The sequence below is a fragment of the Carassius carassius genome, chromosome 43 (assembly GCF_963082965.1).
Source record: "Carassius carassius chromosome 43, fCarCar2.1, whole genome shotgun sequence".
NCBI classification, from domain to species: domain Eukaryota; kingdom Metazoa; phylum Chordata; class Actinopteri; order Cypriniformes; family Cyprinidae; genus Carassius; species Carassius carassius.
The window spans coordinates 21,469,928-21,494,310 of record NC_081797.1 but is presented as its reverse complement, the minus strand read 5'-3'; the positions used below and the strand labels follow the sequence as shown (position 1 = coordinate 21,494,310).

Below are 24,383 nucleotides of genomic sequence, written 5' to 3'. Positions count from 1 at the left end.
TATAAACAGAAGTTAAGTTTTACAACAGTGTGTGTGTTTGCCTCTGCCCTAGGACACTTAAACTTCCTAGTCTTCTAAGGCCCATATTCATATTGACAACAATTGTTTAGTTCTTTTCAAACTTATGATTTAATAGTGACAGCCAGGTGTTACACTAAACTTTTAATTCATATGATCATGCAGATAGTGAAAATCTAAAATCGATTTGAACAGATGTTTCACAATGATTAAAAGCTTGTGCTAATGCACAACACTTTTTCAGTTATTGAGGTGTGATACAGATAGAGTTAGGATCAAGGGTTAGGAAGAGGTCAGCAGTGTACAGTGTGTTACTTGAAGTCATTGTGTTGTTTGTGATCCTCTCCTCAGCAGCTGCAGTGTCTCTCAGCTGTATCAGTGCAGTCACTGTGACTCTGACTGACGGAGGTTTTCTTACAGCTCTTTATCACTGTGTGAACACCCAGCTACTACTAGGACAGTGTGCACTCATACAGTAATAATCTCCTGTATCTTCAGTCTGGACTCCACTGATGGTCAGAGAGAAATCACTGCCAGATCCACTGCCACTGAATCTACAACCCATTCTCACTCCAAAGGCGTCAAAAACAGAAGCATGGTCAAGCGCCCCTAGCGTCACTTTTATGACGCCAAATGTGCCTCTCGGCATCGAAATATCGATGCACTACGACCTTCATTGCTTTCAGTGGAAAACTTTTGGCGTCAGAATTTCGACGCGAGGACATGAGATGTTTATCGCTATGAAATCACGTTCATGAAGTCTCATTCAGGACACATCGCGATACTTGCTGTCAGTTCCAAAGTTTGGGTGAGTAGTCGTATATACGCTCTTTTAATGCCTTTTATTAAATGTATTCTGTCTTCTTTATTAATCAGATTAGCACCATATGTTTAATCGCTGTATTATATCGGTCATCCGCGGCTGTCTTTGAGTTTCATTGTGTTTAACTAAATGAACACAGCTGCTAACTGGGGTGATTAAACTCTATCGGTCACGTGACGTGCCATTGACCTTCGATCCGTTTTATATTAATTTCAGGTTCAATGATGTAAGTTGAATTTGTAGTAAAATCATGGTAATCATGACACAATAGTAATAAATGAAATGTGAAGTTAAAAGACAGTAAAATGTACATTTATTATGTTTTTACCACAGTGACTGTAGTTTTACTATGGTATTTTAGTAATCAATACAACAATACAATAATCACCAAACCAGCTATGTTTGTATCACTGTAATGTTAGTGATTTTATGTGCTTTTATATGACAGATATCACAGTAATCATATGTTCTGTACCATGCTTTTAATACCTTTTAATGTAAATCCAAAAAAAAATAAAACATTATAAATAAATAATAAAAAAATGTATTTTTCCATCTTGCAGTTCATTCATATCAGTTTATATCTAAATATTTTGCTCACAGATTCAATTATAATTCAATTTTATTTTCTCTCCCCTTTTTTATTATTTTTATTTTTATTTTTAGCTGAAAAGACGTAAAGGCAGTCAGTCCAGTGGTGTTTCTGGAGAGGTATTCCATCAGAAATGGAGAAGGCAGAAAGCTGCGAAGGCAGATATTTAGTTTGTCTCTTTTATCAAACATTCCTGCTGTTATAATTTGTACAGCATTTGTTGTTTCTTAAACTGTTGCACTGTCCAAATACCCACACTTGCCATCTTTGCACTTGACCACTTGATTACTTATTTGACGTCTTTCCTGTATTTGGCCTAGTGTTCAAGTGAGCATGATGACCACAAGTGTGTGTCGAACTTTTCATGACCTGATGACTGTGTTTCCCAATCCTGGTCCTGGAGAACCCCAGCACTGCACGGTTTTGGTGTCTCTCTTATCTGACAAACACACTTTTGAGGTCTTGGAGTCTACACTGATGAGCTGATGAGTTGAATCAGGTGTGTTTGATCAGGGAGACATCTCAAATGTGCAGTGTTGGGGTTCTCCAGGACCAGGATAGGGAGCCACTGCCTTATGGGACACACTTACTGTATGTGTTTACAGAGATTTTTAATATCTAATTATCAATTTTTCACATACTGTACATTGGACAGCTTTCCGTGACCTCTTGTGAGATCTCGGTAAGTCTGACGATTTATTCCAAAACATGATGTATGATGGGATACACTAAGCTTTGTATAGCGCTCCGGAGCAGTATTGGAGAGGTTTAGTGTATGTTAAGGACGCTGTGCTTTGGCATTATTAAGACCGGGGACAGTCTTGTGCACACACTGTCATGTACACACACTCTCAAGTGGCCAAGACTGCAAGTGTGCGGATATGGACAAGGTCAAAGACTTAAAAAAGAACCCTAAACACAGTCGCACATCACAGTCTCAATAATTCAGTTTAACACTTGTATGATATTGTACAAGCCCCAGGACTGTCTCATCTGACACTATCAAAATAATTCATATGACTATAGCTTGCTATTTATTACTTGCTTTTAATAATGGATGCATTTAACATTTAATTATACAGCATCTTTACAGAGGCTGCTCTTATGGTCTAAACAAAACCCAATGTAATTGGGCCGGGGCCGGGTCGCGGGGGCAGCAGTCTAAGCAGAGAACCCCAGACTTCCCTCTCCCTAGACACTTCCTCCAGCTCTTCTGGGGGGACACCGAGGCGTTCCCAGGCCAGCCGGGAGACATAGTCTCTCCAGCGTGTCCTAGGTCTTCCCCGTGGTCTCCTCCCAGTGGGACGCGCCCGAAACACCTTCCCGGGAAGGCGTCCAGGAGGCATCCGGAACAGATGCCCGAGCCACCTCAGCTGACCCCTCTCGATGTGGAGGAGCAGCGGCTCTACTCTGAGCTCCTCCCGGGTGACTTCTCACCCTGTCTCTAAGGGATCGCCCAGCCACCCTGCGGAGAAAGCTCATTTCGGCCGCCTGTATCCGGGATCTTGTCCTTTCGGTCATGACCCAAAGCTCATGACCATAGGTGAGAGTAGGAACGTAGATTGACCGGTAAATCGAGAGCTTCGCCTTGCGGCTCAGCTCTTTCTTCACCACGACAGACTGGTACATCGACCGCATTACTGCAGAAGCTGCACCGATCCGTCTGTCAATCTCCCGTTCCATCCTTCCCTCACTCGTGAACAAGACCCCAAGATACTTAAACTCCTCCACTTGAGGCAGGAACTCTCCACCAACCTGAAGAGGGCAAGCCACCCTTTTCCGACTGAGGACCATGGCCTCGGATTTGGAGGTGCTGATTCTCATCCCAGCTGCTTCACACTCGGCTGCAAACCATCCCAGTGCATGCTGAAGGTCCTGGCTTGATGAGGCCAACACGACAACATCATCCGCAAAGAGCAGAGACGAAATCGTGTTGTCACCAAACCTGACCCCCTCCGGCCCCTGGCTGCGCCTAGAAATTCTGTCCATAAAAATCATGAACAGAACCGGCGACAAAGGGCAGCCCTGCCGGAGTCCAACACGCACCGGGAACAAGTCTGACTTACTGCTGGCAATACGAACCAAGCTCCTGCTCCGGTCGTACAGGGACCGGATAGCCCTTAGCAAAGGGCCCCGGACCCCATACTCCCGGAGCACCCTCCACAGGCCGCCGCGAAGGACACAGTCGAATGCCTTCTCCAAATCCACAAAGCACATGTGGACTGGTTGGGCAAACTCCCATGAACCCTCCAGCACCCTGTAGAGGGTATAGAGCTGGTCCAGTGTTCCACGGCCTGGACGAAAACCACACTGTTCCTCCTGAATCCGAGGTTCTACTATCGGCCGTAAATGAATCAACATTTACTCATCAAATGCTCTGGTCTGAATCTTACTTTAAATTAACTTAATTATATGTCTAATGAGCAATATTAATTGCACACAGAGTGGAGAAGAGAAGAGAAGAGAAGAGAAGAGAAGAGAAGAGAAGAGAAGAGAAGACAAAGGAAATGATTTGCTCAGAATGAGGAATGAAGACTGCAATCTTGTGCTCAAACAAACAGAAGTCCACTGGTATGTGTGTGTTGAAGCAGTGCTGTGTTATACAGCATTTTATGATGATCTCTCACAGGACTGGTCATGTCAGCCTTAATTTTTTTTTATACTATTACAATTACAGCATGTTAGCAAAGTGTGACTGGACATTTTTAATCTTATGTTTTTTAAAAACACACAACCTGTTTTAAAAGCAGACAAGTATCATGAAATTGGTTTAGTTGATATAAACACCAATTTACATTGTTTCATTGTTTTGTAAATGTTGTGTTATAAATTGTGGATTGATAGTTGATTGGTTTGAAGCCAGGCCTTACACTGCACAGACTAAAACACATTTGTGAGAGAAGTCAGGAACTTTCAGGAGAAAGATTCTAGAGGAAGAAATACACATTTACTGCAACCATAGATGAACTCTGTAACTTTTTCTTAATTCTTGCAGAATGAAATTTTAAGTGCAGTATTTTAATTTGTACAGATGGTCTCATCAGCCAAATGAGGGGTTTTGACCAAATGATGCTCTTGAAAGGAGTGAAAGAAGAGGATGTGGTAAATTGTCTTCAAAGAAAAAGCTTCTCAAAAGGTCTTAAAACAGCTTGAAGAATGGTAAGTGTACAGTACTACAAGGGTCATAGTTGCTCACCCTGCTAAAATCCCACAGAACATAAGCTGAGCTCTCTGTCCATTAAACAACTTCATCTGGATTGTTTGTTTCACTTTGACCAGGTCTGGGATCTTAGGACTGAGAGATCCTCTGGTTGAGAACAAGCTACACCACATCAGTGCTGGATATCAACCACAAACTGTTTCCAGACACGAGAGAAGAAGATCACGATGGGGAGATGAAACCAGTTTAGATGTGATGATAAGGAATCATTATTTTCTGGAACAGTATCACATGTCTTATCTGTATCACAGTTGACTGGATGGGACTGTGTGACTTTTAAGGACATGTCATCACTCATCTGTGTGAACTGATTAATATATGAGGTTAATGTATTTTTGATAATTATTTTCCTTGAATCTTATTTGTCTTGATGCTTTTTTATCAACTTTATAGTCTATGCTTCAATAAAATGAAAATGGTGAATATTGTGTTCTGAAGATTCTTGGTAAATACATCATTTTACTAGGTAGGCTCATGTGTTTATTTTAGACTTGGAAAAACTACATATTAATTATTGGGATAATTTTTTACTTAAGACATAAACATTTTTGATCGGATTAATAATATCTGGGACATCAGTACACCAGAAAGTTATTTTTTATATTTTAGTAACAAATATGCTAATTTTTTGTGAAATAAAGGGAGTTACAAGATCAATTATTTTGCATTACAAGATGGTGCCATGGTCTTTATTGTTACAAACACTTGAGGGATAACTGAGAATGTAGCAGGAATGATCAACGTGGATCTTGTACTGTATTCAAACCAAGAGCATGCACATTACTGATGTCCAGCACATGAGGAGCAAGATACGGGGGTGAGGAGGACATTTTTACACTGATTTTTGCTAATTAGTTTATATATATATATATATATATATATATATATATATATATATATATATATATATATATATATATATATATCTATATATATATATATATATATATATATATATATATGGTAACACTTTATTTTGATAGTCCGTTCGTTGAGACTCTACTACTTATTAGTAGCCATTCAGTAGCTTGTCAACAGTGCATCAGTTGACATTCAACAACATTGTTTCAACAGACAAGTAACATACGTTCAACTAACTGCCTATAGACTATAAGGTACATTTCAAGTGTTAATCTACAGATTTTACAAAAAGTGCCTGTTGACTTTCAATGTTATTTTGCAATAGGTTATTAGCCAATTGTCAACTAACTTTCTGTAGATTGAGTCACCATTTTCTAAGCTGTCTATCAACAACTCAAAATCAATCTTTCAGTTGAAAGTCAACTGTCATGTCAGTATATGATACTGTATATCCTACCCAAGGGGTGTCAAATGCATCACATTTCTGTATTTACCATTTGTTTGATAATCTGTTGATAGTCAACTGAAGATTAGTTGCTTATCTGTTGCTTGTCAACAAATATATTGTTTATGATCAGTAGACTATTAAGACATTCTCCACTAAGCGTTAGTAGATATATTTTAGGACTATCTAATTAAAGTGAAAAACAGTTTATATCAGTAGAAAGTCTATAACCTATCAACAGATTGCATACAGGTTTCCATTAATTGTATGCAACATAATTACCATTTAAAACATGTTTTGCACCTGACTGAAGTAGAACAAACACCATAGGCAGCACATCAGAGAAAAAAATGCACCTTTATTAAATACAAAAACACTCCAAATAATACAACCCATTATTTACTAGGGTATCAGGATCACATCTGAACCATCAGATTATGTGACAAACGTTATATATTGAGCATTTCAAAACGAGAAAACACTCTCAATACTTGAAAAAAAATGCTGCACTGCCCTAGTTGGTCTAGCTTGTGCTGAAGTTATAAAGAGTACAACCACAAAAACAAACGAAGCTGCATTAGTTAACAACAACAACCTGATTAACTCATTCAGTCTTTCTTGACAGAAAAGGGGATGAGGTGTTTGTTGTTTTTCATTTCAATTATCTTTTCTGCCAGTTCACCAACATTTTTTTTCTAGTTTAACTAGTTGTGCTAGTTGCAAAAGTGTGTATTTACCCTTTAACTGTTCTAGGACACTTTTGTCTACCATGTAAATATCTGCAATTGCTGCGGTGTCTTTCACAGCATTTCTAGAAACACAAGCTTTCTTGAAAGCTGCGGTCATCCTGAAGCCTCTTTGCACAAGTTTGAGGACACGCTGATATCTTTTCAACACATCTGCGATTGAGGCAACTGAAAAAAAAAGAAAAGAAAAAAAACAATAATGTGAATAAATCACCAAGGACTGTTGTGTTGTGTCTTGTGCGGTTTCTTCGCAGGATGAGCCAGTGTTACCCACATGTTTTCTCTTAAAAGGGAGGCTACAATTTGGATAAAGGTGTGTGGCTTATTCTTTGATTTAGAACATTTAATAGTCAGTAGTGTGAGGGCAGTGTGCCACTAAAGACTATTTGATGAGTATTGCTATAAAAACACTGAGGTAAAAACTGTTGAGAACATTCTTTATATTGAATTATTGATTACCGTAATAGAAGCACATGTTGTATCTTTATTTACTTCATTCGTTACATAATCTTTGTAAGAAAGCTATAGTAAAAAATAGGGCCGGGACTTTAACGCGTTAATTAAGATTAATTAATTACACAAAAAATAACGCGTACATTTTTTTTAAACGCATTTTAATAACACTTATTTTTGCACCGCGGAACGTTTCTCACTGGATGAGTTTCGGCGGACCGATTATACTGGAGCACCAACTAGCGTTCATGACTTCAGACAACAACAAACTACAGTGAAGTGAACATGAACGCAGAAGCTGACGAGACCGCTTTGGTTGGCCCCGTGGATGGAATAGTCAGGGTTTCCAATGTTCTGAATGTACTTGAAAGTATTGTGTTTTACTTAAAAAAACAGTTTACAGAAGGTATACCTACCTATAGGCTAACGTTACCTAAATTTCTGAAATGTAGGCTACTATATTTCTAAATATGCTATTGCTACACTTAATGGCAAAAATTGCACTGGTCTGCTGGACTTGGTTGAAAAAAAATAAACAATATTTTGTTGTTTAAGCTTATGTATTCAGTCATTATTCAATGGTATAACGGTTACTAAAGATCCATGTAAAAAAAAATACTTCTCACTGTTCTCAGGTCAAATATTTATATGCAATTAAAATGTTATTCATTTCGATTAATTAATTACAAAGCCTCTAATTAATTAGATTTATTTTTTTAATCGAGTCCCGGCCCTAGTAAAAATACAAGTTAGATACAGGGGCCGGTTGCATAAACCTCTAAGACTAGTCTTACAAGTTAGACATCAAATTTGTTTCTTTTAGGCTGTTCATAGCTTTTTAAAATCAGTTACTTAAAAAAGTAGATTGGCCTAATTTGATTAGGAAAGTAAGACTGACCGCCCATGACTAACTACTGTACTAGTGGGTCATACTAGAACTTAAGACACTGTTTTAACGTAATGGCTATGTTTATGCAACCGGCCCCAGATCATCACTGATATTCATTGAGAACTCTGGGACACTGGCTGTAACAGAACAGTTAAGCTTTTAACATGTTGATTTCATGTCATTCAAAAAAAAGAGACAACAAGAGTAATGATGATTGGGTTGTGGGATAGTGTGCACTATGCAACAAATCAAGTATAAAGCACTAAAATAAAAAATAATCACCTAAATACTTCATACCCAACTAAATTGTGTCCATACCTCGCTCTCCTTTTCCGTTTGACCTCTTCACCATTTTGTTGTCCTTCTTTCTTTTTTTGCTTTTCTTCTTGCCATTCTTCTTTTTACGCTTATTTTTCTTCTTTTCTTCATCTGAAGAGTCAGAGATAGAGCTAGAGCTGGAGTCAGTGCTGGAATCAGTGGTAGTGTCAGTGCTGGAGTCCAAAGTCATGGCCTGTGGCTCCCCACCTCCAGTGTCCATTATCTCCAAGTCCATACCTGTAATATAAACTTATAATGTAAAACTATACCCACTGTATAATCAAGCTGCTTTTTGTAGAACTGTACTGTAACTATTTGAGTATTTCAGTTATTTCTACCAAATTAATGCTAATGTTTTCAGAGCCACTTCTACTGTAAATGGAAAGCCAATATGCTATGGCAAGGCAGCAAAGTCAGTTCAGTCCTTACAAATGACTTAACAGCTAAAGCTCCTAAATGTCGTCACCCAAATAAGAGACTATTTCATTTTCAAAACCCTAGCAAAATAAAACACTTTGTAGATACCTATAAATGGAAAAAGTACGTAGCTTCTGTAGGAAATCGTTTTTAGTTGCAATTTAACAGGTGCACATAAGTCAGCAGCATTTAGTTCTAACGGTTTAAACAGTTTTCACACATTACTCTTTGTCTCTATTTTTAATTCCACCTTGAGGGTTATCTGCTTTAGAGATCCTATACATTGTCTACCAAATATATATGCATGCGCTAAATATAACATTTATACCAAAACCTAAAGCAGGTACAAAATAATACTGAAAGGCCAGCAACAATATTGTCAAAGATAGCTGAAATATACAGTTATTCTGTAACATTATTCAATCTAAAGCCATTGAGGTTCTGGAGAGCCACCTGCTCTACCTGTATAAACCTTGTTCTTGTGCAGACTTCTCTTCAAGCTGCCTCTTGAGGAAGTCATTTTCCTCCTCCAGCTCATTCACCCGAGACTGGAGCATCTCAGCCTTCTTTTTCCAGAGAATATGTTGCTTGACAGGTTTGAGACTGTCCATCCTATTAACTGCAAAATATGACAAGAAAAATTAGGAATACATATCAGTGGGGTAGAGTGGCCAAACCTTGTAAGCACATAGTCAAAAGTTGTTTGCATTATGCAATTATATCCATAAGACACAACAGGTTTTCTTGGTCTCTATTATTGTTATCAATTATCAGACGATAACTTAAGACAGAGGGCAAGAAACATTTTAGCTTGGTTTTAACATGGTTAAACATCAACAGTTAGCTGGACAACAGTTTTTACAATAACCACCACCTATCCCTAGTGTTGGGCAAGTAATTGCATCTTCAAAAGTGTACAGTAATTAGATAACTAATGATTCCCTCTAAAAAGTATCGCATTGATTACTTCCTAAATCTCATATCAATGTTGACCAGTTGCAACAACAACATACATGAAACTGCTTTTTAAAATTATTTCAAATAAATAATATTAAATTGCATAAATTATTATTGAACCGTGTTAGGATTCTGAGATATTTTGTGTGTTTGCATCAATTGTCCTTGTGTGTGGGTGTGTCTTGCTCTCTTTCTCTCTCTGTATGTAGAGAACCTTGTGTTTCAGATGGGCGTTACCTCTGTTAATCTGTGGAAGACTGTGATTAGACCAGCTATGCACCTGACCTGGATATAAGGACCGCCTCTGACACACAATGGTTGCCTTTGAGCCTCCCTGACTTTGTGCTTTATGCCTTTGTGTTTTGCGGTCATACCGTTTAATTGTGTTTCTCTTCAGTTTTGTTTGTTTCACCATTATTTAATTGAGTAAGAGTGTCGTGCCAGAGAGATTAGTAGTGTTTTGTGAAACTGAGTAAGTGTTTGTTGAATGTAATCCTACTTCTGATTTTCTCCTATATCTGACTATTGCCTGATTGACTACGTCTTTGGATTCCGATTCTAACTTGTCAACCTGCAATTTTAAATGTGTAAGCATTCTTGTAATTGTTACCATATTAAGGGATGTAGGGGGTTTGACGCCTATTTATTTGTATTTATTTTTCACTTTGTTTATGTGTAAGGGAGTTAGGTAAGTTAAACTGTATTTTCATTTTTCTTTCTTTTGTTAAAGGTCATTTAGTTTCTAAAAAGAAGATTGTTTTGTTTGTTATTTTGGCCTTGTCTGCCCCTGACGCTAACCCTTTATGGTCAATAAAATTCATATTACTCGTCATCTCTCTGGTAGTGTGACTCTCTTCCTTTTCCTGTTGCGGCTGACCCCTAGCGGTCGTAACAACTGACAAGTATTTAAAGGTACAAGGTTACATTAAAAACATATATTTTAACATTTGAAGTTAAATTTTGATGTTAATTTAAACCCACTATTGTTTCATTGTTATATAGTCTATAAGTATTTAATGCAATTACATCAGAAGAATAGAGAGTAATCCCTTACTTTACTTTTCCAAAGGAAAGTAAATAAATTACACTAATTAATTACTTGGTAATGCATTACTCCCAACACTGAGTATCCAACTCAGGAAGAGGAGGGATATCGGCATAGTGGAAAAGATTCAAACTAAAGTTAGGGATACCATGCTAAATTTTGGGTAACACTTTACAATACAGGTGCACTAATATGCATTAATTCATGTTTAACTAATGCACAGATAGTCATGTGTTAATCTATGACTCATGAAGAACTAATAATAAAAATAATAATTCATTACATTTATATAGCGCTTTTCTCTGCACTCAAAGCGCTTTACATAGAAGGGGGGAATCTCCTCAACCACCACCAGTGTGCAGCACCACCTGGATGATGCGACGGCAGCCATATTGCACCAGAATGTCCACTACACACCAGCTTACTGGTGTAGAGGAGACAGTGATGAAGCCAATCAGTATATGGGGATGATTAGGAGGCAATGTAAGTAATTTCTTACTGCTAAATTCTGTTAATTATAGGACCTAAAAACGCTGCTTGTAATAACCTAGAACACTGTCTAAGACTTGATGGTTGCTCTGTCAATTCTTCGTCATCAGTTAGGAACCTAGGTGTGCTATTTGATCGCAATCTTTCCTTAGAAAGCCACGTTTCTAGCATTTGTAAAACTGCATTTTTCCATCTCAAAAATATATCTAAATTACGGCCTATGCTCTCAATGTCAAATGCAGAAATGTTAATCCATGCATTTATGACCTCAAGGTTAGATTATTGTAATGCTTTATTGGGTGGTTGTTCTGCACGCTTAGTAAACAAACTACAGCTAGTCCAAAATGCAGCAGCAAGAGTTCTTACTAGAACCAGGAAGTATGACCATATTAGCCCGGTCCTGTCAACACTGCACTGGCTCCCTATCAAGCATCGCATAGATTTTAAAATATTGCTTATTACTTATAAAGCCATGAATGGTTTAGCACCTCAGTATTTGAATGAGCTCCTTTTACATTATAATCCTCTACGTCCGCTACGTTCTCAAAACTCAGGCAATTTGATAATACCTAGAATATCAAAATCAACTGCAGGCGGCAGATCCTTTTCCTATTTGGCGCCCAAACTCTGGAATAACCTACCTAACATTGTTCGGGAGGCAGACACACTCTTGCAGTTTAAATCTAGATTAAAGACCCATCTCTTTAACCTGGCATACACATAACATACTAATATGCTTTTATTATCCAAATCCATTAAAGGATTTTTAGGCTGCATTAATTAGGTAAACCGGAACCGGAAACACTTCCCATAACAACCTATGTACTTGCTACATCATTAGAAGAATGGCATCTACGCTAATATTTGTCTGTTTCTCTCTTGTTCCGAGGTCACCGTGGCCACCAGATCCAGTCTGTGTCCAGATCAGAGGGTCACTGCAGTCACCCGGATCCAGTACTTATCCAGACCAGATGCTGGATCAGCACCTAGAAAGGACCTCTACATCCCTGAAAGACAGTGGAGACCAGGACAACTAGAGCCCCAGATACAGATCCCCTGTAAAGACCTTGTCTCAGAGGAGGACCAGGACAAGACCACAGGAAACAGATGATTCTTCTGCACAATCTGACTTTGCTGCAGCCTGGAATTGAACTACTGGTTTCGTCTGGTCAGAGGAGAACTGGTCCCCCAACTGAGCCTGGTTTCTCCCAAGGTTTTTTTCTCCATTCTGTCACCGATGGAGTTTCGGTTCCTTGCCGCTGTCGCCTCTGGCTTGCTTAGTTGGGGACACTTCATCTACAGCGATATCGTTGACTTGATTGCAAATAAATGCACAGACACTATTTAACTGAACAGAGATGACATAACTGAATCCAATGCTGAACTGCCTTTAACTATCATTTTTGCATTATTGACACTGTTTTCCTAATGAATGTTGTTCAGTTGCTTTGACGCAATGTATTTTGTTTAAAGCGCTATATAAATAAAGGTGACATTGACATTGACAATGATGGACAGAGGACACTGGACGAATTTGGCCAGGACACCGGGGTTACACCCCTACTCTTTTTCGAAGAACATCCTGGGATTTTTTGTGACCACAGAGAGTCAGGACCTCGGTTTAACATCTCATCCGAAGGACGGAACTAAACAATTAATTAATGATTACTGCATCAGCATCTAATAAAGGGTCTATATGTATAATAGATTAAGTAATAAATGAATTGCTATTAATTAAATGTGGAATTGTTTATTAATTCCTTAATAACATATTTTATTAACTAATAGTGTAAATGAATGTGTTAATCACCACAATTGGTCAAAGATTTGCACTTCAACTTCCATGTGTCTGCTTTAATTAATCAATAGCTAATGATTTACAAATGTATCATTATGTATAACTTTACTTGTTGATGCACATGACTAACTGATTGTTAAGTAATATGTAATTTTGGTTTTGACAGCCACACTATGGATTTCAATTTCCAGCCTTCTACAACCGGGATTCCACTGTGCCAGATGAACTGCTGCATCCAATAGTTGATGGCACAGGAGTGTGTCAGGTTAAGCTTGAGGTCTAGGATTTAAAGGCAGAACCCTGAGAACATGTGGCCGGGCTCTGCTATTTCATAACGCTGTGTCTAGACCGGACAAAGACACTAGAACCCATTATAATCAGTGATACTACACTGGATGCGGCACAACACTACACAACACAACAAAACCTTGACAGTAATCTGATGACACACTCTATTTCTGACGTACTCCAGGCTCTAGTGCTACTTCTGTTATGAAGGACAAATGGACTTGCAATGGTCTGTCAGTGTAAACAGCTGTAATGGTCACAGCAGTTTAAACATGGTGTAACAGCGTCAGTACTTCAGATTCTGGTGTGCTGGTATTTGTGTGCAGCCCAACTTACCCATCCTTCAAACACATTATCTGACATTACATTCACTGCATGTGCAACTGCCCCACAGGCCTTTAGTGGGGATAACAAAACCCATAATCATAACATATTACTTAACAGTTAGTTATTAGTCATGTGCCTCAACAAGTTATACATAATGATACATTTGTAAATCATTAGCTAATGATTAATTAAATCAGACAAATGGAAGTTGGAGTGCATATCTTTGACCAATTGTTATGATTATCACAATCATTTACACTATTAGATAATAAAATATGTTATTAAGGAATTAATACATAATGCCACATTTAATTAAACAGCATTTGAATACAATGACTAACAGTCATAAAACGATGAACGTTTTACAGTTGGTTTTAAGATTGTAAGACATTGCAACAGTTTATTGTTATACTGTACATTTAAAAAATCTAAAAGGTGTGCATCATACAACTAGATGAAGTCATTGTCTTCAAATGCTATTGAAGTCAGACTAGTGATGGGAAGTTCGATTCTTTTCCGCGAACCGGTTCTTTCGGACGGTTCGATTCAATAAACCGGTTGAAAAAACCGGTTCACCGGTTCTTTTACGCTCGACGTAATGACGTCATTGGCGATGACGTAATGGCGTCACGTCTATCAAACATTCAAATATATAAAGTCAGTAATCATAACTTTAGTCAGTTAAAAACCTCATAATCATGAAAAGTTTACAATTAAGTTTTGCAACAACGCACCCAAATACAGTAACAGCAATAATGTGCATATGAGGATTTAAGTCTTGAAGATATAAAGTAAATAAATTAGGTGTCATCAGCGCAGAAACCACTATACATAAACCATTGCGATGTATTTGTTATTAAATGAACTTACGTTTCGCCAGATTGCCCCTTCATTCAAGCCCTCGGTTTACCCGCGCTCATAACATTAGCACAGAATCAGTTCAGAATCAAATACCAAAAGAATCAGTTTGGTTCAGACGCGCTGTGAGTCAGTCGGCTTCACGCTGAATCACGCATGCGCAGTATCATCAGCTCCTCTGTTCTCAAAAGGACACGTCCGAAAGAAACGGTTTTGGTTCAGTGTACTGATGATCCGAAAACCGATGCAACCGGTTCTTGACTCGAGAACGAGAATCACTCTAACCGGCACGTGCTGCAGTTCAGTATCCACCTTATTCCTGGGGGCGCTGCTGTAGAAATGAATATGGGTGAAACTTCCGGTTAGATAGCGCAAGCAGAAGTAAGCTAGTTCTAGAGTAAAAAAATAACTGCAATTTGAGAAATAACGTTACTGTTTTATTTTATTTTTATTATTTTGTGTTGTATTATTTTACAATGTCGTTGCGGAGCTCTGGTACCTGTTGCGCTGTTCGCGGCTGTACTAACAACCAGACTAAGCTAAATCTGTGGCTTCAACAACAGTGTGTTGAACATGTACCCAGAACAAAAAGAGAATGTTCTTGTGACAAACGGTACAGTTTCCATCGCCTACCAACAGACGAGGAATGCAAAAAAATCTGGCTGAAAAACCTAAACTTGAAGAGACCACCCAAAACACTGTATGTGTGTTCATTTCATTTTGTCGACAAAACGCCAACGGAGGAAAACCCACATCCTACTTTGTGGTTGGGCTACGAAAGACCATCAGAAAAGAGACGTCGGATCCTCAAAAGGATTGACAACACGAGAACATCAGGTATGATTTCAGATGTAGGGAGGACACAGCATTGTAGTGCTTGTCCGGTAACGTTAATGTTAATGGCAACAAGTTAGTTTGACTACTTTCTGTACATCTTAAATTGTAAAGCAGCTTATGGCACGGATTGCAGGGCAGTATGTTTACAGTACACAGTGTTTTAAGTGTAAAAAAAAAACGCTGATGGAGTTTTGATAGAGAGAAACAAGAAACAATTCTAGTTTCACTGTTATTTATTTAATTAATCGACCTACTAATCTGTGTCAAAATGATATGATGCTGCCATCTTTCTAAAGTCATTTTTACAACCCTGTAAATTGGCTCCTAATCTCAGATTTCAAAATAAAATAAAAATTACCCCCTCTACAAAATAGTGAATTATTCAGAAAATATAATTCTATGACATTTAATATTTTGACTTTAATCACTATTTATGTTTTTGTCTTTCTTCTGAAAAAAATATGAACAAAATCAAAAAATTTAGCGGGGGAAGTTTCTGAAATTTGTTTGATTTGACACAGAATTACCCTTCTCAGAAACTAAAGTTAAAATGCATATCATAAAAACTGAATGTGTTAGCAGCACAATTCAATAATGATCAAGTGATTATATCTCTAATGCCCTAATAACTGTGAACTGTATTGTTACCCTCAGATGAGCTTGATGGGTCGGAAGAGATGGATCGAGATGAGGAGCCATGTTCTACATTAAAGCCCTCCTGTGATGCCCAAACACAGTGGTCAGACCCAGAGATGGAGGACCACACCTATTCAAAAGGGCCAACCATCACCTGCAGAGCGAGTACTACACCATCCCCAGAATTATCATGCCCTGTTGCAGATAGTATTTTGAAGAGTGATGCAGACTCCCTCTTGTATACAGGGATTCCACTCATTGCGTTTCACACCCTTGTAACCTGCCTACAACCATTTGCTCCTACTTCTTCATCCATGCCTGTTGTGGACCAAATCCTAATGACCTTAATGAAACTAAGGCAAAACTTTGTCATGGCTGATTTAGCACGGAGATTTAAAACATCGCAAGGTCAGGTCAGCAAGACTGTTGGAATCTGGATAGACATAATGTCTGAACACACCAAGGACCTTGTCATCTGGTTGCCTCGTGAAACAATCAAAGCTATGTTGCCCGAAGCTTTTAAAGAAAACTTTTCAAACACAACCTGTGTAATCGACTGCTCAGAGACTGTCTTACAGAAAGCCCAAAACCTGAACTCTAGAAGTGAATCATACAGCCACCTGTATACTATACAGCATAGTAGCCAACAACACTGTGAAATATTTAGTGGCAATTTCTCCCTCTGGAATAATCATGTTCATTTCAGATGCTTATGGTGGCAAATGCAGTGATCGGTACATCACACAGAACTCAGGGTTTCTGGACTATTTGCGTGCTGGAGATGAGGTGATGGGGGATCGTGGTTTCACAATCAGGGATTTGCTGGAAGAGCGTAGAGTGAACTTAATCATTCCAGCATTTACACGCAAAGGATGCCAGCTGACCAACGAGGAGGTAACGCATATACGGCGCATTGCTCACGCCCGCATTCATGTTGAACGGGCAATAAGGCGTCTGAAGGTGTACAAGATTCTTTCGCAAACAGTGCCAATTAGCTTGGTCCCAAAAATTGATAAAATGCTCAAGATCTGTGCTGGTCTAGTGAATTTAAGAGGTGAGCTTATTTCAAGTGAAAAGTGAGAACGAGAAGACATTTTTTATTGCACTCCAACACACACACACTCACACATTAATTTCACTTTTTTTTTTATGATACAGTACAATGTATTATCTAACTTTTGTATCCAACACATGTAATAAACCTTTCTAATGCCTTGCGCTTTTAATACTTTTTTCTTGTTTTTATTTTAACTACATTTTTGTTTTCCTATTGATGCTTTCATTCAGTACTCTTGATGTTTGTGTTATGTACAAGTTATATCTCATATATTTATTTATACCATGTCCACACAGACATGTTTCAGCCTAAGCCATCATCAGTGTGTGGTGTGAAACACCAAAAGGATTGCTTTTTAAACATCACAGGTGAACCCCATTAACATCATCAAATCATCTGCACCATCAGGTGCATCAGGTTACCAACATTGTAGTTTATTAGTAGGCCATAGTCTGGCCTGGTTTGTTGTGTTATTCCTTGTGTGTTTCTACAATGTTGGTAACCTGATGCACCTGATGGTGCAGATGATTTGATGATGTTAATGGGGTTCACCTGTGATGTTTAAAAAGCAATCCTTTTGGTGTTTCATACCACACACTGATGATGGCTTAGGCTGAAACATGTCTGTGTGGACATGGTATAAATAAATATATGAGATATAACTAGAGAGTGTGTTTTTTCATCTTTATTTGATAACTTCTTTAACTCGCACCCATAAATGATTTGGGAGTTGAGCGTGCCTGTTCTCAGTACTATGTACAAGTTATAACACCTGGCATCTATTTACTGTATTTTCAAAAGATCCAGGTATTTAGGGCAAAGCTTCAATTTCTTTGCAACAAAATCATCCACTAATCTTGGAAGCATGTGTGAAAAATAAAAATTCTGGAGGTGTTTCATGTGTGTATCTGTATATTTTTTGTCAAATGAAATGTCTAACTGAGCTCACTGAAGTAATGAATACATGTTTATTAACGAATAGGTTTAATATAACAATTTATTAAGATGTAACTGACATTACAAAACTATCCAAAGTATCAACATTTTACCTTCCAAAGTATTGCAGCTGCGTGGCTGCAAGATCGCCTTGGTCCCGCAACACATGAACACCCTGCCGTTTGTATTTCACCTGACGATGAAATTAAAACCCAGGCCTGGTGATGTGAAACTTTAAGGCTCTGACTAGGCTCTACGTCTGCTTTAAGATAGACAAGATTGTGTCCCACCTCCTTTAACAAAACGCGACCGACTTTATTGCTGTGGAAGTACTGATAAGCCTCGGAGCTTTTCAGATTGTTCATCGCTTCACCGTCCGTAGCAACGGAGTCAATAAAGTAGCTAAATATACTCGTGTAAGTTATCTGAGGCCACTTCTTCAGATCGTCCTCCCATCCCTCAACAGTAGAAGGCAGAGGTATAATAACATTATTCTGTTTGAGGTGTAACAAGCTGTGTTCCCACATGTTTAAATTACCGCTTATGACCGTAACCATAGAAAACGCCGGTTCCGGTTCAGTTACAGTACGCACCGGAAGTCGCGCCCATAATTCGCGCAAAGCGTCATGGGGCGTAGGAATAGTGTGGATAATCAGCGGCTCTACTCGTGTTCATGTTCTGTTTACTACAAACTCAATTTGTGAATGTGTCATCATTAACTATAAATACAGTACACATATTTCATAAATCATCCCTTATTCCTATTAAACGTAGAGTCTTTAGAGTTCTTAATTATTGTCCAACTTCCCTGAAACCCCCTCTGGCCTATTCATAATCTACAATATACAGATTAGAAACATTCATCTTAAAAAAAAAAATAAATAATAATAATAATAATACAAATGTATATAGATCTTTTATCACACTTTCCGAAATACTTTACACGCATGCGCAGTAGCATCAGTTCATCGGTTCTCAAATCGGACGCGTCCGAAAGAAACGGTTTTCGTTCAGTGTACTGGTGATCCGAAAACCGATGCAACCGGTTCTTGACTCGAGAATGAGAATCAGCTCATCGGTTCTCAAATCGGACGCGTCCGACAGAAACGATTCTCAGTTCAGTGTACTGGTGATCCGAACACCGATGCAACCGGCTCTTGACTCGAGAACGAGATCTACTCCAGCAGAGGGCATGTTCGTTCGTCATCTGGCTCGGCTCGGTGTTCATCTTCAGTTCGGTCTACACAGCAGTTCAGTCAGTGTACTGCTTGAGTAAATGAGTTACTCCGGGATATTGGTTTATTCTGACTCAGAGGGAGTGTCAGTCACGTTAAAAAAGTTAACATCTTAATTAATTTGTGGATTAATGCTTATTGGAGACGTGAACCGTTTCAAACGATTCAGTTCGATTTGGTGAACTGGTTCAACCGGTTCATTAAGAAGAGCCGGTTAAATTGAACGATTTGTTCACGAATCGGCCATCACTAAGTCAGACACGTTTATTCCAATGTCGCATAACTTTAGAGACGGTCCCTAACGTTAAATAGGCGAATATCGAACGTCCAAAGTCAAACCATCTTCATGCCAGCGTTCAGACTAATGATTAGTCGCATTGTGAATCGCTCGAGCTAAATCACTTTCAATTTGCCCAGACTCGTTATCGCGTCGCCCAGAGCGAATTTGATTTGACTTGTATGCAATCGCGTCACCAGAAATATCAGCTGTGTTAGGTAGCACACTAACACCAACAATTTTCACATTTATAAACACAACTTACCACTTTTTTGTGTATGGAAACGTCTTCTTCTTTTCCCTTGGTATTTCCTCCCCGTGCCTTTGCGCGGGTAAAATGCGTGGTACCCGCACTCCCCCCACTCCCAGTTCCAGCTGAGGGGCAGTGTACTGAAGCTTGATCATATATATCTTGATGCTGAAAAAAAGTGACAAAGATATTGTTTCACAAGAATGAAAATAATAAATGACAATATTTCCCAAGGGATTTGATAGGCCTACTTACCATCTCTACAATACAATCAAATGTTCGGAGTCGGACTCAAAGCAGACTGCAGAGCAACCTGTAGCTGTAGGCAGAGCTTGGCCTATCAGATTGAAGAAGTGCTCGGTCACGTGTCAACTCTCTGATTCTGATAACATCGTAAGCCAATGAAAGGAAATGATTTATCATAAAATAAACTTAAATTTCTTAAATGCTAGCCTAGTGTGTTAGTTGTTATTTCAAGAGGGGTTATAAAAATGTGACTTAAAAATTTTATAAACTTCAAAAGGCAATTTAAATAAATGTGCTGCACATTTCGAAGTAAAAAAAAAATATGGTGCGGTTGCGGCCCATAGCTCACTGTTTCAGAGCAGTTGGCAATATGCCTACTGCAGACTAACGTCATTGCTTATGATCCACTGATAATAAACTATGACAATGTACATTGTATTTATGTTGTAAATTAATGTAGATCATTGTAAGAGTGACAATGGGCCCTATCTTGCACCCAGCGCAATTGACTTTGTACACCGACGCATGTGTCATTCCTATTTTGCACCCGGGCAAAGTGCGCTTTTCCCTCCACAGAAGCACGTCGCTAAACTAGGGAATGAACTTGCGCTCCCTTGGCGGTTCAGCGCAAAAAAAGGAGGCGTGTTCCGGCGCAAACGTTCCTTCATGCTATTTTGCAGGTTTAGAAAACAATTGCGCCACTAACCAGAAAAAAGTAGTTTAAAGTCAGTGGCGCGTTGCGCATGTTATTCATATGCTATTTTAAGGGCGCATGCTTGGCCATAATCAATGTAGCGTGTGCACAACGCGCACGATTCTCTCATCTACACAGAAGCAGCAGTTATCATTTTTGCAAATCATACATTATTACGATAGATAGATAGATAGATAGATAGATAGATAGATAGATAGATAGATAGATAGATAGATAGATAGATAGATAGATAGATAGTCAGTCGTGGAAGTCGTGGCCTAATGGTTAGAGAGTCGGACTCCCATTCGAAAGGTTGTGAGTTCGAGTCCCGGGCCGGCAGGAATTGTGGGTGGGGGGAGTGCATGTACAGTTCTCTCTCCACCCTCAATACCACGACTTAGGTGCCCTTGAGCAAGGCACTGAACCCCCAACTGCTCCCCGGGCGCCGTGGCATAAATGGCTGCCCACTGCTCCGGGTGTGTGCTCACAGTGTGTGTGTGTGTGTGTTCACTGCTCTGTGTGTGTGCATTTCGGATGGGTTAAATGCAGAGCACAAATTCTGAGTATGGGTCACCATACTTGGCTGAATGTCACTTCACTTCACTTCACTTCACTTAGATACACAGATAGATAGATAGACAATTTATTATAAAAGCATACATCTAGCTTACACATTTACCCAAATGATAATACGCCTTTTTAACCGAAGTTATTTTGGGTGGGTTTCTCCATCCCCAACGTCCCTGACGAGAGCGTTACTCTCCTTGGCTGTGAACCGCTCCTGGCGCGCGTCTGGCAAATCCGCCGTTATAATCCGCTTTAGAACAAGCGCACCTGCTCTTAAAGGGAATGTGAGATTATGCTCTGATTGGTTTATTTCACGTAACGCCCAAAGCACACCTATGAATAATGAAGCTACTTCAGACCAACCCATTTTAGATTTGCGCCTGGCGCAAGAGCCGTTTATCCCGCCGAGAAAATAGCAACAGCGCCGAGACCCGCCCACAAAGTTACTTGCGCTTTGCGCTTTGACACTTGCGTTTCAGATCGTTAAAATAGGGCCTAATTTATCATGATTGTATTTTATCTAATCAGTTTGAATAAACACCTAGAATTAGTAAAAACAGATTTCAAGTACCGGTAAATAGATTGTACTACTATCAGCACAATAATCAGTCTGTTGTCTTTTTTTAAAACATTATTTTATTTTAAAAAATCAAATATTGCTCAACATCTGTATCGACATATTTGTACTAAACACCATTATTTTTGTTGTATTAATTAGGCTATATATCCAACCTATCATGTGTGTGTTCCAAGACATATATTAAACATGTCAACTTATCATACAGTCTTATATCCTGAAACTTCCAGGGAGTGTCGAGGTAAAAGATGTGGACGCTTGAGAAGAAGTGTTCGGACAAACTCACTTTTCTCACAATGACACTGCAGTCTGTTCACATGGATGAAGTATATACATAGGTAAGCAATGCATTACATAACTACAGTATTTGACATATCACACTATTTGCATGGTGTATGTTGAGTCCATAGAGCACAATTGAATTACAGCATGTTTTCATAGTTTATGGTGGCATAAAAAATATGATGGTCAATCTATAGCATATCCTATTGCAAAAGCATTTCCTGTAATATACCCCAGCATACTTTGCCAGATATCTTACAGTAACTCAAAAACTGTAAAACAAACTCTTTTTAAAATTGCATCAAGTTGACTATATCTGGACCATACTTTGAATTAGTATTTAGAATGTCTTGTAAAACATCTAACAGAAGCTTCTAAAAGAAGATTATGGTGGTGATTATATATGTTTTCACTGTGATGCTTTCAAGTTTAGTCAGTTTCTTCAGTTTCTGTACAGCACTACAGTATGTTGTACTGTTTAGTTGTATGTTTGACAGAATCTATTAATATGCAAATGTTTTTTATACTTAGAAACTAGTGTTCAGAATTCAGGATACTAATTACAAATTATGCTTTGTGGCCTGCAGGTTGATAAAGCGCACAGTCTCTTTGTGTAAAAATGCAAAGTTCTGATTTAATGATAATAATACTTTTTGTTAATCTTTGTAGATTTGCTCAGGGTTTACATCTACGGCAAGTAGACATGCTTCAAGATGGCATTGCAAAGAGCACAGCAACACTTTCCATGATGTCAAAGAAACTCAGAAGAATTTGTGTACAAAGCCTGGAGAAGCACCGGAAAAAAAAAAGACAGAAAGTTGGTGGAGTTAATGTCCTTGTTCACATTGATGAGAGCAAGTTTTGCCACAAACGCAAGGTAGAGTAATCTAAATGTGCAATTTTTACTTTCACTGACATATTATTTATTTTGTTTAACCTAAAGAAGGGTTATCTCATGCTTAAGTAGAATAAATCAGGAATGTGTTCTTAACAGAAAAATTAAATGAATATTCAATTCCTGTCCCTCCATTGACAGCTATGCAACTACCACTTCAAAAAAATTCATGAAAAAATCATTAAACTAATCCATGTGACTTCAGTGGTTTAACCTCAATTTTATAAAAAGATGCAAGTGCTTTGTTTCCGCAAAACCCCCCACATAATTTACCACTTTATTTACAAAATATGAATCTTCAAATTTTCTTTTTTGGGGTGAACTGACTCTTTAAAGATTTTCTTATTAGGTAAGCATAGTTATTGTGTTATATGTAATTTATCTCTGATACAGAGATTTTCTTTATTTTGTAATACTGTTCATGCTGTTTTTTTTTTTTTTGGGTAGTATGCAAGAGGACGCTTTGGTAACACCTGGAAAAGAAAGCGAACGTGGGTGTTTGGTATACTTGAGATCAAAGCTTCAAGCAGACGCCCCATTCTTCGCCTTGTGAAGAAAAGAAACAAGGAGACCCTTGTTCCCATCATCAAGAAACATGTCAAACGTCAAAGTCTAGTTGTGAGTGATGAGTGGAGAGCATATGCCAGTCTTTCCCAGGAGGGCTACAAGCATGTCAGAGTCAACCACAGCCAGAATTATGTAGATCCACAAACAGGACTACATACTCAAAACATTGAGAGAGCATGGCAGACTTACAAGAGGGAAGTTTGGCGTATGCGGGGGAATCGTTCTGAGAAGGCCTTAAAAAAACAGCTCAGCTTCATAGAGTGGACCTACTGGTTAGCAAGAAGACATAAACATGGAGTACTTGGAAGACTTCTCAAGGACATAAGGAATGGTAACCGCAGATATGTTTAGGAACTTTCTGTAAACCTTACTGTCATGAAAGGCAAAATGTATTCATTAATTATTATTTGTTGTTTATAACTTTTGATCTTGGTCTTGGGCATTTGAGAAATGTTCTTGTAGAAAAGTATTGAGAGTGTTTTCTCATTTTGAAATGCTCAATATATGACGTTTGTCACATAATCTGATGGTTCAGATGTGATCCTGATACCCTAGTAAATAATGGGTTGTAATATTTGGAGTGTTTTTGTATTTAATAAAGGTGCATTTTTTCTCTGATGTGCTGCCTATGGTGTTTGTTCTACTTCAGTCAGGTATGCAAAACATGTTTTAAATGTTAATTATGTTGCATACAATTAATGGAAACCTGTATGCAATCTGTTGATAGGTTATAGACTTTCTACTGATATCAATTGTTTTTCACTTTAATTAGATAGTCCTAAA

General features: G+C 38.4%; 2 protein-coding genes and 1 gene segment (V, D, J or C); 1 reads left to right on the top strand and 2 right to left on the bottom strand.

Annotated features, from left to right (window-relative positions):
• The window catches only part of LOC132125468 (uncharacterized), a 1,183,551-nt gene that overhangs the window by 73,069 nt on the left and 1,086,099 nt on the right, over nt 1–24,383 (top strand). The gene's annotated exons all lie outside the window — the stretch shown is intronic.
• LOC132125484 (immunoglobulin kappa variable 1-9-like) overlaps nt 1–24,383 on the bottom strand; it is a 73,905-nt gene that overhangs the window by 17,478 nt on the left and 32,044 nt on the right.
• LOC132124758 (uncharacterized G-patch domain protein DDB_G0278987-like) lies at nt 8,129–9,393 on the bottom strand. The gene is made up of 3 exons (XM_059535911.1): nt 9,255–9,393; nt 8,366–8,602; nt 8,129–8,184 (listed from the first exon to the last, which is right to left on the bottom strand). Exons 1-3 carry the CDS (start codon nt 9,391–9,393, stop codon nt 8,129–8,131), a joined length of 432 nt encoding a protein of 143 aa, XP_059391894.1.